General features: G+C 38.7%; 1 protein-coding gene across 1 annotated transcript; it reads left to right on the forward strand.

Moving 5' to 3' along the window:
* The first annotated feature begins 4,914 nt into the window (after positions 1-4,914).
* LOC136203163 (pentatricopeptide repeat-containing protein At4g30825, chloroplastic) lies at positions 4,915-7,873 on the forward strand. The gene has a single exon (XM_065994245.1). The coding sequence runs from the start codon at positions 5,033-5,035 to the stop codon at positions 7,781-7,783; it is 2,751 nt and encodes a 916-aa protein (XP_065850317.1). The 5' UTR covers positions 4,915-5,032; the 3' UTR covers positions 7,784-7,873.
* Positions 7,874-17,468: the final 9,595 nt, after the last annotated feature.

The raw sequence follows: 17,468 nt of genomic DNA on the forward strand, positions 1-17,468 counted from the left end.
AATATTTGGATATGAAGATTGCTGGTTTCTCTTCTGCAATAGTTCATCATGTCCTATCGCGGGAGATTAAACATAGAGAAAGTAAACACATGGAGATGTGGTTCAGGGTGAGGGGAGTTGATATGAGGTTTGGAGATTGGGAGTTTGGCCTGATAAGTGGTTTAAGGTTTGGGGTAAACACGGGAGAATTCATGGAAAGAATATATGAATTAAAGATACCGCAGAGGTTGCGAAAGAAGTACTTCAAGTAATACAAGACAATAACGACAATTAACTTCTTCGAAGTTTTGCAAAGTGTAGAATGGAAGAAGAAGGATGCGACTGACAGATTTGACCAAGATGCTGTGATGATTGCCATGTTGTACTTTGTGCATGGCAATGTACTGGACAATGCTAACGATAAGCATGCAAAGGATTGGGTTTTGGATCTTGCAGATTATCCAAAACTGTTTAATGAGTTTCCATGGGGTACGTTGGCTTGGGAGGAGACAGATATGACATTGGAATGGGCCATTAGGAAAAGAATGAAGGCAGTCAAGGCAAATGCAGCGGGAGATAGGGGACGTGTTCCATATCAAATTATTGGATTTGCACACGTATTCCAGGTATGGTTTTTATTTTTATATACGGTATTCCATTTGACGTATGATTTGTGTATATATGTTTGGTGTATGAATGCGCCCGAATGCAATCACCAAACTTACATCTGTGTCGCATTTATTATTGAATGCGCTCAAATGCGACAAGGTTGGGTTGCTAACCTTGTCGCATTTGAGCGCATTCAAATAGAATGCGACAAGGTTGGGCTGCTAACCTTGTCGCATTCGAGCGCATTCAAATGGAATGCGACAAGGTTATAATGCTTATCAAGGGATACCTCTTATTTGCAGAGTTGGATTCTTGAGTTGTGGAAGGTGACTCATGCATATTACAGCAGGAGAAATGGCAACCCACTTCCACGTTTGCTGAGATGGACCCAGAGAATAGTCCCCTCAAACCAAACAGTCAGAGAAACGTTTTCTGTAAGTGGAATGAGATTTATATGTTTCCATTTATTTTGTATTTGTTTACCAATACATTGCTATTTTTTTGCAATGTAAGGTTGCTGATCCTCCAAACGCGCGTCTTCTGGTCGAGGATGAAGAGAAAGAGTTCGATTGGTACACGTATTTGGTGGACCATGTTGAAGGACGGGAAGCTGATATAGATGCAATATTTGCCCAAATAGGGAAAGGTAAGGAGAAGGTGGAAGATGAGGAGGAGGAAGGTGATGAGGAGAAGGAAGGTGATGAGGAGGAGGGGGATGATGAGGAGGGACATGCTGAAGAGGGAGGTGATGATGAAGAGGGTGGTGAGGGAGCTGAAGATGATGAGGAAGGGGATGATGAAGTTGATAGATATATCATTGCATCACGGTCACAAACGACCGAGATAAATGAACTTCAGAAAGTTCTGGTGGATGTGCTTGATAGGCATCATAGGTGGTGCAAAGGAGAATTTAGCAAGGTCGATAGTAGGTTGGGCAGCCTAGAGGAACGGGTATCATTGATTGAGGGGGATATAAAAGACTTAAAGGCGATGGGTCGACCCAATACTAATCAGGAGAATGAGGAGCTAAGACCAGTATTGTTCGGGAGGAGGTAGGCATGGTCCAAGAGGAGCCAAGTAAAGATGGAAAGGAGCAAGAGGCAGCTATTATGGTTCAGGAGGAGCCAAGTAAAGATGGAAACGTTCAGAAGGAGGCAAACATTCAGAAGGAGGCAGATATGGTTCAAGATGATTTGACCAAGGGAGATGAGGTTAATAGAGGTGGAAATCGAGAGGAAGTTCAGAGTGTTATTGTCGTATTAGACGATTCTGTGCCCGATGAAGTTGTCCATCTTGATGATTCTGTTCCTGAGGAAGTTGCCCAATTAGGGGAGGTTGTCCATGAAGTGCCAAAAGAACAAGTCAAAGAAGTTGCACCAAAGTTGCAGCAAGTCCAAGAAGTCCAAAAGGTAGAAGTTGGTTGAATTTATACATGAAATCGTATCTCTGGGTCGCATTTTGTTGTGGAATGCGCTCAAATGCGACAAGGTATTACCTTAAAGCTTGTCGCATTGGAGCGCATTTACCTTAAAGTTTGTCGCATTGGAGCGCATTCACCTCCAATGCGACAGGCTATTGCATTACAGCTTCAAGGAGATAAGCTCATTACCATGTTTTTCCTTTTGTAGGTGGTTGCCATAAAAGAAGATAAAGGTCAAATGAGGGGTAGAGGGACTGGGAAAGGTGAAGATAAGGGTCCAACCCGAGGAGGTAAAGTTCCAACCCGGGGTGGAGGCACAGTTAGAGGTAGAGGGAGAGTACGTAGAAAAGGTAAACGGGTTCCTAAGATGAGCAAGTATTTGAATTCACCGTTCACCGATCCATCACAGTACACCGATCCATTAGCCTTATATGGTGGCCAATACATTGGCGGGTTTGAGGAAAGACCAGTTATTTGTAATGTTGATGGTCAGCGCCACCGAATATATGCATATTTGATAGAGGAGCTAGATGCGTGGCTCAACGGGCCTGAATCAACTGAGGGAATACGTTTGGATGGTTTAGATATGTACCGACTTGATGCAAAGTTTTTCAATACCCTTCGGCTTGAGGGGACGTATATCTGCAATGAGGTAACATTAATCCATCTAATATACCCTTTTCATTTGTAATTATTTGTCTTTTACTATAGTATTAAAGGTTTACATAATCACTGTTGCAGCATATCACTGGTTGGCTGTATTTACTAAGACGACAGTCAGTACAATCTGAGGTGGATGCAGAATGGACTATAGTTGATACAGATTTTGTTGGATTAATAGGCCAAACCATGTATGTGTTGGGGCTCAATGAACCAGGGTGGGATAGTGAAGACTATTTCGTACAAAGAGTAAAAGGTGATGCAGATAATTTTGTTCGCCCTTGGCACACAGTGAAAAGAGTGTTCATTCCGATCAACTACAAGCAAGAGCATTGGATCCTAGGAGTGTTAGAGTTGCGATTTATGCACCTAAACATATATGACAGTCTTATCTCAAGCATGTCGGAGCAACCTTTGGATGCGTTCCTCCAAACACCCTTACAAGTCATTGTTAGAGTCATGGAATTGAGCGGCTATTTTGTAGATGGACGTGAAAATGTGAGACGGATGATCACTTGGAGTAGAGTTCCAGGGGTGCCACAATAAATGTCCGGCTCAAATGACTATGGTATTTGGACTTGCATAAACGCACAATTCTTAAGTGGATTACATGATCTCCCGCATGATGACTCATATGTATATCCATACAACTCTACGGATGGCACTTTCTTCCGTTTGCGCCTTGCAGTTGAGTTGTTTCATGGACGGTTGTTAGATTTCAAATGATACTGTAATAGCATGTTTTTTGTTATATATTATGTTTTATTTATGTAATCCTATTGTGTTCTATGTTCTTATTTAAAAACCTTGTCGCATTTGACTGGAATGCGCTCAAATGCGACAAGTAGTATTCAGCAAGGAATTTTCTGAACCGCATTTGAGCGCATTCAACACTCAAATGCGACGAGGTTTGTAAACAACCTTGTCGCATTTGATTGGAATGCGCTCAAATGCGACAAGTAGTATTCAGCAAGGAATTTTCTGAACCGCATTTGAGCGCATTCAACACTCAAATGCGACGAGGTTTGTAAACAACCTTGTCGCATTTGATTGGAATGCGCTCAAATGCGACAAGCAGTATTCAGCAATGAATTTTCTGAACCGCATGTAAACAACCTTGTTAAGGACAAATAGAATACAAGGTAAAGTTGGTTGCCCCATAGAATCATAAAGTCTTAAAACAAGCACAATGTTAAGGGCAAATGATATTAATCAACTCGATCATAAATGCTTCGAGGTAGTAGTGTTAGAACAACTTGCTGAACTTGAGATTACACTAGGAAGCCGTGTAGTGTTTGGAAGCATGGATGGACAATTCAAACGATTATGACCGATGCTCCCGCATCTGCTATACCTTGTGCGAATTACATCTTCACCCACGGATGACCTTCTTTTCTGACCTTTTGGTCGACCAGCAGACCGCCCCTCCTTCTTAGGAGGAAGCACCTTCATAGGAATCTCATTCACTTTCCATTCTGATTGGTGACCAAGTGGATATATCGACTCACCCTATGCCAACTTAAGTGACTCGTTGGTGTAGTAACGATGCACCCACCTATAGGCGTTATCCATCCTATGTTTGGAAGCAACTTTGCATACGTGTTCACATGGAAATTGGGCTAGTTGCCATTTCCTGCACGTACATGTTCCTGCATTTAAATCAACAAGTCCCCCCTTTACCCGATCATCGATTTGAAAGGTGTGATTATCCACAGGGAAATACGAACAACATATTGCTGCCCCTACATACTTTATCATCTTTTTTTTCCGGCAACTTGACCAAATACCCCACACGTTCTTCTGCAGAAACATATTAATCTCATAAATAGTTATGTATTATAAATAAAATAAAATAAAAGACACGTTTATAATGATTATCAATTTGAAAGGTGTGATCATCAATTCTTTGAACCTTTTTGTTTGGAGGTTATTTAGACGTTGTTTAGTTAAAGTTAATAATTATCTAGAGAGCAAGTTCGTAAATCTATGATTTAGATCCAAATAGATGGTTTTATGGGGAAGACGGTTTGTAGCTGCTTTAATTTTTGAACTTTTACATGGGTTATCAGTAAAATAACTTGATGTGCAGTAATTCAGGAGTCATAATGTACTATTTTAAAATTTAGGGGTTATAATGAAAATAATGGGAAAAGTTGAGGGATGTAATTTATTCCACATTAAAATATCTTTTTTTGATAAAACATATTAAAATATCTTAGGAAAGAACATTTTAGATATCATTTGGCCGTTACTCTCCACTGGTTCAACATCCATTCTCTCTCTCTCTCCAGCCAACCGCCTTCCAAAAGGTATGCCATATCTCAGTCCCTAATTTGATTTCTTATCTTTCAACCTCTTCATTCCATGGCATCAATTAGATTATACATTTCTTTAGATTCAAAGAAATCCAATTTCTGTAAAAACCCACTTCAATTCCCCCCTCATACCTCACCTTTTCCCATTTCTCGTTTTCTTCCTTCAACTGGGTCTTGCACAATCACTACTTCGAATAAATCCAGTCCCGTTAAGATCTCTCCAATCGAAACTGAGCTGTCTGAGCGGGATTTTTCATCCGCAACCCCCGATATAATTCCTGAAACCATAAATGAGGGTTTGATTGAGCAAAATCAGGATTTTAAACGCGGTATCAGGAAGAAATACAAGGGTGTTAAAAAGAAAGCGAAAAAAAAACAAGTGGGTAATAGTTCAAGTTACAAAGGGAGTGGTAGTGAACTAGAAAGTGAGGAATTTTTTGTGCATAATGATGAATTGGATGTTAATTACTCCTTTATTGAGTCTAAAAACTTGGGCCTAGAACAATGTAATTGCATTTTGAAACGACTTGAGAGTTGTGGTAGCGATGATAACACTTTGGCATTCTTTGAATGGATGAGAAACAATGGGAAGCTACAAAAGAATGTGACTGCTTATAATTTAGTTCTTGGGGTTCTGGGTAGGAGACAAGACTGGGAGACTGCAGAGATGATAATTAGGGAAGTGAAAGATAGCTGTAGGAGTGAGCTAGATTTCAGGGTTTTTAACACTCTCATATTTGCTTGTTCTAAAAGGGGGAATATGAAGTTTGCTGCCAAATGGTTTCTAATGATGTTAGAATTCGGTGTTCGACCCAACATTGCTACCTTTGGTGTGCTAATGGGGCTTTACCAAAAGGGTTCAAATGTTGAGGAGGCAGAGTTTGTGTTTGCTCAAATGAGGAGTTTCCGGATCATATGTAAATCAGCATACTCTGCCATGATTACCATCTATACCCGTTTGCGTTTGTACGAAAAAGCAGAAGAGGTTATTGGCTTAATGAGAGAGGATAAAGTGGTTTTGAATCTAGGGAACTGGTTAGTTCTGCTCAATGCTTATAGTCAGAGAGGCCATTTAGGAGAAGCTGAGAAGGTGTTGGTTGCTATGCAAGAAGCCAAGTTTCCACCCGATGTTGTTGCATATAATACACTCATAACCGGATATGGAAAGTTATCGAACATGGTTGCTGCTCAACGTGTTTTTGCGGAAATCCTGAATGTTGGGTTACAGCCTAATGAAACAACTTATCGTTCAATGATCGAAGGTTGGGGTCGAACGGATAATTATAAGGAGGCAGAATGGTATTATAAGGAGCTCAAGCGGTCAGGATTTAAGCCTAACTCGTCTAACTTGTACACTATGATAAACTTACAAGCTAAACACGGGGATGAAGAAGGTGCTATCAGAACCGTTGATGATATGCTAGAAATCGGATGCCAATACCCGTCGATCCTTGGGATTCTGCTGAAAGCATATGAGAAGGCTGGAAGGATTAGTAAAGTCCCTCTCCTTTTGAGAGCTTCTTTTTATGAACATGTTCTTGTAAACCAGACTTCTTGCTCCATTGTAGTCATGGTTTATGTGAAACACGGATTGATCGATGATGCGTTGAAAGTTTTGGGGGACAAAACATGGAATGATCCTTTTTTCCAGGACAACTTGTATCATTTACTAATTTGTTCCTGCAAGGAGTTGGGTCGTCTTGAAAACGCTGTTGAGATATACACTCAAATGCCCAAGTCTGACAGTAAGCCGAACGTGCACATCTCGTGTACAATGATCGACATTTACAGTTCCCTCGGTCTTTTTTCTGAAGGGGAGAAGCTCTATCTGAAACTCAAATCTTCCGGGACTTCCATAGACCTGATTGGTTTTAGTGTTGTTGTAAGGATGTACATAAAAGCTGGATCACTGAAAGATGCTTGCGCTGTTCTAGAAGAAATAGAGAAGCAAAAGGACATAACTCCGGATATTTATCTGTACCGTGACATGCTCCGAGTATATCAACAATGCGGAAAGACAAGCAAGCTAACAAATCTGTATTATGAAATCTTGAGAAGTGGAGTTACTTGGGATCAAGAACTATATAACTGTCTCATAAACTGTTGTGCTCGTGCTCTACCAGTTGATGAACTCTCGAGGCTTTTCAGTGAGATGCTTCACCGCGGTTTTTCACCGAACACTATTACTTTTAATGTGATGCTTGACGTTTATGGAAAAGCTAAGCTTTTCAGGAAGGCCAGGGAATTATTCTGGATGGCACGAAAACGAGGCTTGGTCGATGTGATCTCGTACAATACTATCATTGCCGCATATGGACAGAACAAGGACTACATGAACATGGCATCAACTGTACAGAATATGAAAATTCACGGTTTTTCAGTTTCCCTTGAAGCGTACAATTGTATGTTGGATGCGTATGGAAAAGAAGGTCAAATGGAGAGTTTTAGAAATGTGTTGGAGAGAATGAAGCAAGCAAGATGCAGTTGGGACCATTATACATACAACATAATGATGAACATATATGGAGAGAAAGGATGGATTGATGAAGTTGCAGATGTTCTGAGAGAATTGAGAGAAAGCGGATTAGGACCGGATTTGTACAGCTATAATACGTTGATAAAGGCGTACGGGATTGCTGGAATGGTTGAAGATGCTATTGATTTGGTGAAGGAAATGAGAGAAGAAGGGATAGAAGCAGATAAGGTAACATACACCAATTTGATAACTGCTTTGCAAAGGAATGATAAATATTTGGAGGCTGTGAAATGGTCCTTGTGGATGAAGCAGCTGGGACTATGAAACACCTGCAACCAACAACTTGTGTATTCATGGTTGTCTCAAAATGGTCGTTAAACTTCAATTTGTCTTAATAAAATCATTTAACTTTGATTTTTGTCTCAATAAAATCACTCTGACGACTTCAAGAGTAAAAAGACACCGCACGTGTCAATGATTTTTATTAAAAAATATCGATATATTAAAATGTTTAGCTTTTTACAGCATATATGGTTGCCACATGTCGGCCACTTCAACGATCTGATTGAAGTGTGGCTGACATGGAAGCCATATCATGTTTCCAGTATCTTTTGAAATCGATAAAATTGAATTTGAGCCATTTTAATTTAAACACTAACCCCATCTTCTGCCCCCAAGAGTTCTGAAAACTTGCTATATGCTACTAGCATTTTTCCTTTGTTTCATTTTCTTCTTTCTACTGTTACATTTTCGGCAAAAAGATAGAATTTAGCTTATTTACTAGTCACTTTTTTTTTGCACATTACCTATTTGTGGGCGCTGGGGATGACAATGTACCGTCAGTCTAATGGAATTATATATAAAAGGATTTTGGGACGAGAATGAGAATTGAAAAATTATCAATCACGGGTTTAGAGTAGATCATGGTTCTGTCGAGTAGATTATTGTTGTGTCCCTCGGGTACTCTCTATCCGAACATAGTTATATGCTAAGTCTTTGTGTTGAAAATTTGATAAAGAAAACCCGAAAGTAAAAAAAAAAGAAGTCATTCTGATTTAATATTTTTGTAAATGTAGTCCCATAGTTTAAAAACTAGCAAGTATGGTATGCGGTTTGGAGTAAATTACACCAAAGATATCTGAATTCACACTTTATATTTGGATTACATTTTGTCTCAAAATATATCCTAAGTATAGATGACTGGAAAATTTAGTAGTTTTAACCGGCACTGACCGGTCAATTCAAATTTGACCATTTATTTGATAATTTTAATTGAAAGTCGAAAAGACCCGCTATCTCCTTTGAACCTGTCTCTCTCTCTTCTATTTCTCTCTTTTTCTTTCTCTTCAAATTTGTACTTTCTGATTCTTCTATTGGGTTTCACCCTATCCAGTGCCAAGAAACATGAATAGAATAAAAAGACATCTCTCTACAAAATCTCCATCTCCTCCAAGTTCATCCCAATTCAAAAATGGAGTAAAAAAATCGTCCTCAGCATCACTTCAGGATTCATGAGAATGGAAAAGAGAGACAACAGAGAATGAAATAGAGAGATAAAAGAGAAAATTTAGTCAAAATTTTAATTAAAATTGGTCAAAACTCGCTTTGACCCGGTTAGTGACTGACTAAACGTATTAAATTCTCAGGTCATCGTTACTTCAAGTATATTTTAATGGGCAAAATGTAATTCAGGTATTAAAGTGTGAACTCGAGTATAGTTCAGGTACCATTATTGTAATTTAATCATGTGGTTTGTATAGTTTGCAAATTAAAATTTTCTGCCAAAATTATTTCGTAACTATTTATCTCGAAAGGCAACGATTTGGAGCAATTAAAAAGATGACTTAATACCTCCATCGTCCCTTGAACTTGTCTCATTTTGTCGCTTATCTCTCTCTGCTTAGTGGCGAACATATCAACCTCTAAATTCAACAAATGTAACACTTTGTGCCCCTTAATGTGTCTACATGACATTGATTAGCCCCCTCAATTCATATGGTGCATTCTATTATCTCACCAATTCACTAAATGTAGCACTTCATGCCCCTTAGATTTTTATGTCTGTTTAAGCAATTGAGGAAAATGTTTACGTCAAAAAGCATAAAGTATATTGGAATTGACGAAGTAGGTGTACTCAATATGTAGGTGATGCTCGAAATATGTAACTAGCAACCTAAAGGCAAGTGCACCTTATCGTGATCAAGTAATAAGTAGTAAGTAAAGTATCGTTCCCACGAGGATTGTGTTTATATCTATTGATTTTTGTGAATTCCTATTATCTAAGCAATCAAAACTTGAATTGTTTGAGATACTAAACTAATGAATTTAAAACAATTAAATGAAGTAAACAAATAAAGAAACAAAATGGATTTAAATATGATGTAAATCACTAGAGCAAGACTTCACCTAATCTAATGTATATAATCCACATAATAATCCTATCCAAGTTCTTAAGTTTTAATCTAGAGACGGTGATTATTTCGTAAAGCAATTAACCAAGCTTTGGTCCAGATAAGATTAATCCTATTTCACATACAATTACCCTAGCTTTGGTCCAGTCAAAAATAAAGGTATAATGAAAGCATTGAGTTCTCTTAAATAACCCCAAAGTTAAGTCGTGAAACTAATAAAAAACCGCACCGCATAGACACAAGTCTAAACTATGTAATTCCATTAATTATCTTAGTGTCGGTCAACCAAAATCATTAATTGTAATTTAGCTAAATATTGGCCAAATATCTAACTAGAAAATTAAGCTCCATAATTTAATTCTCTAATTAATAAATTATGAACTTGAAATTGGATTACAAGTAAATCATCTACTTCGATTAGGATCCGCCATAGCTCTAGCTATGGAGGAGTTAGTTCATGGTAGATGGAAAGAAAATAAGAAATTTAATAGAAAACATAACTAAAGTAAAGAGAAGAAAATATGAAGTGAGAATAAACTTTGAAATAAAAACTAGAATCAGTTACAAAGGTAGAAAGGAAATGAACAAAAAGAAAACTATAAAAAGTCTAAAAGGGAGAGCTAATGGAGTATGGTGAGGCATGTTCCACGTATGTTCCAGGTAGGGATGACAACGGGTAGTGTGCCCGCGGGTACCCGGCACTACCCGACCCTATTGGGACTACCCGTACCCTGTATAAAAGGGTATGGAACGGGTATGGGATCAAAACCATTATCCGTTAGGGTAATGGGACGGGTATGGGAATACCCCCTAGGGTACCCGGTACCCGTTACCCGTCATAAAAAAAATTTATATTAATAAATATCATTGTTTTTTAGATGTAAGACGTGAAATTTAAACCCCAACCATTTATTTTTCAACAATTGAGTGATATCACTAAGCTATTCTATCCTTATTAATTAATGTTCAATTTATTCAAATTTTGGATTGATGATTTATTAAATTTATAGTTTGTTAAATTTTGATAACTCGGGGAAAAATCCTTGATCGGAGCACTTCCCTGTGAGGCGCCGTTGGGATCGGCCGGGGACACTCCGATGCCAAAGTCAGTAAGGAAGATCAAGAGAGCAAACTGAATTGACAAAGGGTAAGTAAAAGTGTACCTTGATAGCCTAGGGATGTATGCTATATATAGCTAGGAAGTCGTAACCTTCAGCAACTAGAAGGTCTCCATTAATGCTCCATTAATGGCGGTTACTGGTTACCTTTAAGCTGGCGGTTACTGGTTACCTTTAACCTGGCGGTTAGCTAATTGATAGCTCATTAATGGTCTTTATGGCCGAGTCGGCGGTTAGCCGTTACTGTGATGAATCAGGTGAAAGAGGAGATTCGCCTCATAGGTTCGCCAGCGGATCTCACCGAGCTGAACCGTGGAGATCCGCCATCCGGTTCTTCTTGCGGCGTTCTCAAGGTGAATATCCCTTTTGGTCCTTGGGATAATATTCTGTCAGTAAGATGAATATCCCTTTTCGTATTCTTTGATCCGTCAAGGCGTATGTACGCTCTCCTTGAGAGCTATGGCGGGTCTCCGCTACTCACTCTCATCGGGCGTATCTCGTTATGGCGTATCTCGCCATGGTCCACGTGGCGTGGCATAATGCTAGAGACTTCTTCCTTTTCCTCATTATTTGCATATTCTCCCCTGCATTAATTATCATTAATTCCACATTAATCATGTATAAATATCTCTTTTAGAAAGAATAATGGTTTGCCATTATTTCTATTAATTTTCCCTTATTCCTTATTCAAGAATAATTTGGGTTGTTATCAGAAGCCCCCCCTAAAGGTATAAAAAGCTCTTTAGGGCTGTCTAAATGGTGTTTTATTTTTCTATCTTGGAGGAAAGTGGACCCGCCCTAGATGGGGGATCATATATGGAAATGATGCGCCTTTGGGGCTTCCTTATGCGGGATCTTATGAACAAGATCCGCCCTATGTGGGATCATATATGGATATGATACGCTTTTAGGGGATTTTGCTTCTTCGTGGATAGGTGGCCAACCGTATCCATTGTTAGCCTCTAGGGGCTTCTTGAGAGTTATATTTCCTTTAGAAAGGGAATAACCCGCCCTTTATGGGACCATTTGTTCCTACGACATAGGATTATGATTCGCCTTAGGGACTTCTTTTGTTCAGTTCTGCCATATTGAGGAGAATGACCCGCACTTAGGGATCAGTAAGAATGATCAGCCGTTTAGGGACTTTTGTGCATTTTATGGAGGCGAGACTTTGTTATTTCTATGATGAAGATGCGGATTCATTACTTTGATGAAAACGAGACTTCATTGTTTGGATAAAGACGAGATTTCATTAATTGGATGAAGACGAGGCTTCATTGATTGGATGAAGACGAGGCTTCATGAATTGGATGAAGACGATGCTTCATGAATTGGATGAAGACGAGGCTTCATGAATTGAAAGAAGAAGAGGCTTCATTACTTGGAGATGAAGACGAGGCTTCATTACTTGGAGATGAAGACGAGGCTTCATTACTTGGAGATGAAGACGAGGCTTCATTAGTTGGATGAACCCTTTGCTTTCCAGAACTATTTTTACTAATGCATTATATCTTTTAGCAAGTAATTTTCTAGAATCTGGTTTAGAATTTCTCCGATTGTTTAGGGTAGGTGGCCAGTCGTACCCCAATGTGTGAACCTTTGTGAAGGTTTAGAAGTTGTTCTATTCCTTCTAGAGGAAGTAAAGCTGCCTAGGGGATCAACTTGCTACCTATCTTTGAGGTGAAGCGATCCGCCCGTAGGACTTGTGAACCCTTCTTTGGGAAGGGAGTGAGAGAGTGTAAAGTCCTTGCGTCCAAGGAATGTTTTAACTCTTTCTCGAATGGTGATCATCTAAAGATGGATCCGCCCATGAGAATGTTCTCCTATCTTTGAGGAGAAAGTTGAGGGTGTAATGATCTCATGTTTGAGACGATTTTAACCCGCTTTTGATGGTGGTCAATCCTTTTCCTGTCTTTGAGGAGAGAGTTGAGCTCATTTGAAAGCTCCTGAGGGTCTGTGCTTCTTATCTTTGTGGAAAGGGGATCCGCCCGTGATGGGATCAATTGTCCTATCTTTGAGGTAATTGATCCGCCTGTGGAACTTTTCATTCGCCAGCCACTGGGCGTATATCAGCACTAAAAGTTTCATCCTATTTGGATTGTGGGCGGATTGATAGTGACTCCGAGTATAAGTCTCTTTAGCCACCTTTTGGTTCCCGCTAATCATTACTCCTCTTTTGCTGGTGGGAATGTACATTGTCAGACGACGGATGGAAATTAGGGCTGCAACCTCTGGCCCTTGGTCTGGATAGTGTGACCCGTCACTCCAATGGTGTCAACAATGGTTGTTTCTATTTGGATCGGATCAACCTTTAGTTTGGCGAATGCACCTTTGGTGATGACATTGCGAGAACTGCCCGTGTCTTTACTCGCTTTATTTTATCTCCCATCCTTGAATCGCCATTGTTACTACCAATGCATCTGCATGTGGAGAGATTACTGGACCTATTTCTGCAAAAGGAGCAATGGAGGGATGTTTTATCCAGAGCGAATATTTTTGCTTTTTCCACGGGTGGCTGATACACTGGTCCATCTGCTATGACATTAATGACACTTTTGAATTTATTTTTGGGATCTGTCTCCTGCTTGTCGTCTTGTTATTTGTTATTCTGGACAAAGCTATCTAGTTTGCCAGCTCCCAGCAAGCTTCAGTGTGGTGGCCAACCAATGTGGTGGCCAACCTGTAGTACGCTTTGGCGTTTCTTCCAACGGTTACATGCTCCCCTCCTTTGGGTTCGGGATATGTAATGTCCCGCTTATATTGAATCTTTTCTTTTATATTGTGGCAAGTTGGAAGCTTTAAACATTCTGTCCGCTTCGTACCCTAGGATCCGTGCTGTGAATGGCGAATTCATGTTAACTTGATGGCGTACCTTTCTACATTGTTCTCTTGTCTATATAGAGCGGCATGCACTCGCCTTTCAATCTCATCATTCGTGTGTTCAATATTGAATCATGATGGTGAAGCCGGTTCTTGATCTTGATCTCGATCATGTTGAGGTTATGCTTGGAGATATGGTTTAACGCGGATGGATGTTGTCACAACCGTGGGAGCCATTTTATCTAACTTCTGATATCTTGTCTCCGCATCCTTCAACATTTTGCTAACATAATAGATGGAGAACTGCTGACCTTCTTCTTCTTAAATAACCACGGTGCACATATCTTTATCCATGATAGATTGATACAAATGCAGGTCTCCCCTTCAGATTGGTCTGCTCATCAAGGGTGGTTCTGCTAGGAATTGTTTTATACCTTGATATGCTTGTTGACAATATTTCTAGTATGATGATCCGCACGTTCAACCTCTGGATCTTTCTCACCCATTGTGGGGTTTTCATTTAGGCGCTCTTTTCACCTTTTTCCTCGCATGGCTTTTATTTAGGCGCTCTTTTCACCTTTTTCCTCGCAAGGTTTTTTATTTTATCTGGATTTGCTCTAACTCCTTTTTGGCCAATGACATAGTCAAGGAATTTTTCTGAAGTGACTCTGCATATACACTTCTTTGGATTGAGCTTTATTTTTCATATCAGTGTTTGCACTGGTTGTAGTATTAGCAACTCCCTTGTACCTGTGGGTTAGCACTGAAAGAACTCCAGAAGTGGGGCATGCTATGTCCATTATTAAAAGATTGTGGTAAGTCATAAAAGCTATATTCACTTACCTTGGGGATCAATGGCTTGATCCATGGAACATACTTCATAGCAAAAGAATGTTTGCATTTGCCTTGTTGGAAAATATCATGTATGATGCAATGTCTCTTTATGGAATTTTTAATTCATCTTGGAATCAACTTAATAATTCCTTCGCGTTGGTCCCTGACTCTAGAATGAACTTAGTCAAAGGATAAAATCGAGTAAATATTATATGTCAAACAAATTCATAATAGAATTTTAATCGTGCTTGTTTTAATAATAATATCACGTATAACGGTCATAACCATAAAGATTGCTACTGCACATGAATATCATAATGAATTCTTAATAAATAACCATAATGAGAATGGTTTAAGAATAATGTCCTTTTGTATTTCAATGCGCATTAATATCTAAGATAGCATATTTATTTTAAACGTCATAAAAGTTATGACATTCTATATTGGGTAAGATATCTTACATAGTTGCTATTTACTTGCAATTAATATTGTGCATCCATACATTAATGGCATTTAGAGATCATTAAAGCCTCATTTGAATGAGGTGTAATTAAAGAAAGGTAAGTGATGATATAATAATATAGTTATATATAAAATTACTCTTATATCATTTCATTTGTACGAATAAAATAAAAGAGAAAGGGTAATTTTGGAAGAAAAATACATGTACCATGATTCTCCTCCAATTTGGAGTGTAAGGAAAATTACTCAAAATTCACTCTCACATACCTTCACATACAATCCTCCAATTTTTAAGGAATTCTCATGTATATCTTAAGAATTTCGCATAAATTAATGTTCTGATCCGAAACCGACACTTGCACTATTTTGTAGTTAGCTCAGGACATGAAAGTTTTGTTTATCCAATTTGGTAATTCATCAGCCCATAATGGCCTTAATAGTTAGGGACAATTACAGGATAATTACAAATAGACTCAATATTTTCAAGTATCTTGTGTTGGTAACAGAAATTCTAACAATGTCAAATAAACAGTTTTTATATGAATAGACACATCCTTGTAAAAAAGGGAATGAAATAACTGTTTGACAAAACAATATTCAAAAATATGAATTTTTGATATTAAAAGTACTATATAGGAGAAAAGCCATATATAGATGGTGAATAGTACAAGGAAAAACCAAATATGATTTTTTTGTAATTTCTTCTAATAGTTATATGCATGTTCATCCAAAAGATCGACCAGATTTAAATCATTTGTAATTACATGAGCCCTTTTATGATATTTTAATATCAAATGACAAAATCACATTGAATGGATGATTTTTTTTGTAAATCCCAAGATTACGGGTCTTATACATGCGTTTATACTAATTCAATGATAATATCATATTACACTTGTCATGCATAAAAATATGAGGGCATAGTAAGCATGCAAGATTTAATGAAAGATTTGTGTTTATGACTTCATCTTTCACAGTTTATTAGATTTATCATAATAACATGTAATGATATTCATAGCACTTTATAAGAGTGAGGGATCTCAATTTTCTTTAATTAAAAATGGAATAAGAAAGGGGAGGAAACTTATCTTTTTCATCATAAAATTCCAGATTCAATGTAGAAAACTCTTGCCCACCAATATATGGAGAACTGTATATTTGGATAGATTTGTTGTACTGATTGAGCCAAAGTTTGAGATTGTGATTTCTATTCCGTTGACTCCATTGTTTTGTTCTTTGTGAAACTCTATACAATCAAGATTTTGTGATCTTCTGTTTGTTAGAGATCCACGCTCACCGCACCAATTGATAACTCGGGGAAAAATCCTTGATCGGAGCACTTCCCTGTGAGGCGCCGTTGGGATCGGCCGGGGACACTCCGATGCCAAAGTCAGTAAGGAAGATCAAGAGAGCAAACTGAATTGACAAAGGGTAAGTAAAAGTGTACCTTGATAGCCTAGGGATGTAGGCTATATATAGCTAGGAAGTCATAACCTTCAGCAACTAGAAGGTCTCCATTAATGCTCCATTAATGGCGGTTACTGGTTACCTTTAAGCTGGCGATTACTGGTTACCTTTAACCTGGCGGTTAGCTAATTGATAGCTCATTAATGGTCTTTATGGCCGAGTCGGCGGTTAGCCGTTACTGTGATGAATCAGGTGAAAGAGGAGATTCGCCTCATAGGTTCGCCAGCGGATCTCACTGAGCTGAACCGTGGAGATCCGCCATCCGGTTCTTCTTGCGGCGTTCTCAAGGTGAATATCCCTTTTGGTCCTTGGGATAATATTCTGTCAGTAAGATGAATATCCCTTTTCGTATTCTTTGATCCGTCAAGGCGTATGTACGCTCTCCTTGAGAGCTATGGCGGGTCTCCGCTACTCACTCTCATCGGGCGTATCTCGTTATGGCGTATCTCGCCATGGTCCACGTGGCGTGGCATAATGCTAGAGACTTCTTCCTTTTCCTCATTATTTGCATATTCTCCCCTGCATTAATTATCATTAATTCCACATTAATCATGTATAAATATCTCTTTTAGAAAGAATAATGGTTTGCCATTATTTCTATTAATTTTCCCTTATTCCTTATTCAAGAATAATTTGGGTTGTTATCAAATTTATAATATTTTTTTTATTTATTGATTCTTAACGGGTAAGGGTACCCGCGAATTAAATGGGAAGGGTATGGGATGCAAAAAGTATACCCGTTAGGGTAATGGGACGGGTACGGGTAATTAAAAAATAAAAGGGTAAGGGTTTGGGAATGGCATTACCCGCGGGTACCCTACCCGTTGCCATCCCTAGTTCCAGGTCTACTTTCATGCTTCCCAATGTAGGTATTTATAGTTGCACATGTCTTCATAC

This window comes from Euphorbia lathyris, chromosome 8, assembly GCF_963576675.1.
Source record: "Euphorbia lathyris chromosome 8, ddEupLath1.1, whole genome shotgun sequence".
Classification (NCBI taxonomy): Eukaryota; Viridiplantae; Streptophyta; class Magnoliopsida; order Malpighiales; family Euphorbiaceae; genus Euphorbia; species Euphorbia lathyris.

Bases quoted from the DNA above. Each gene is read 5' to 3' on its own strand.
- LOC136203163 (XM_065994245.1), top strand. From the start codon at position 5,033: ATGGCATCAATTAGATTATACATTTCTTTAGATTCAAAGAAATCCAAT.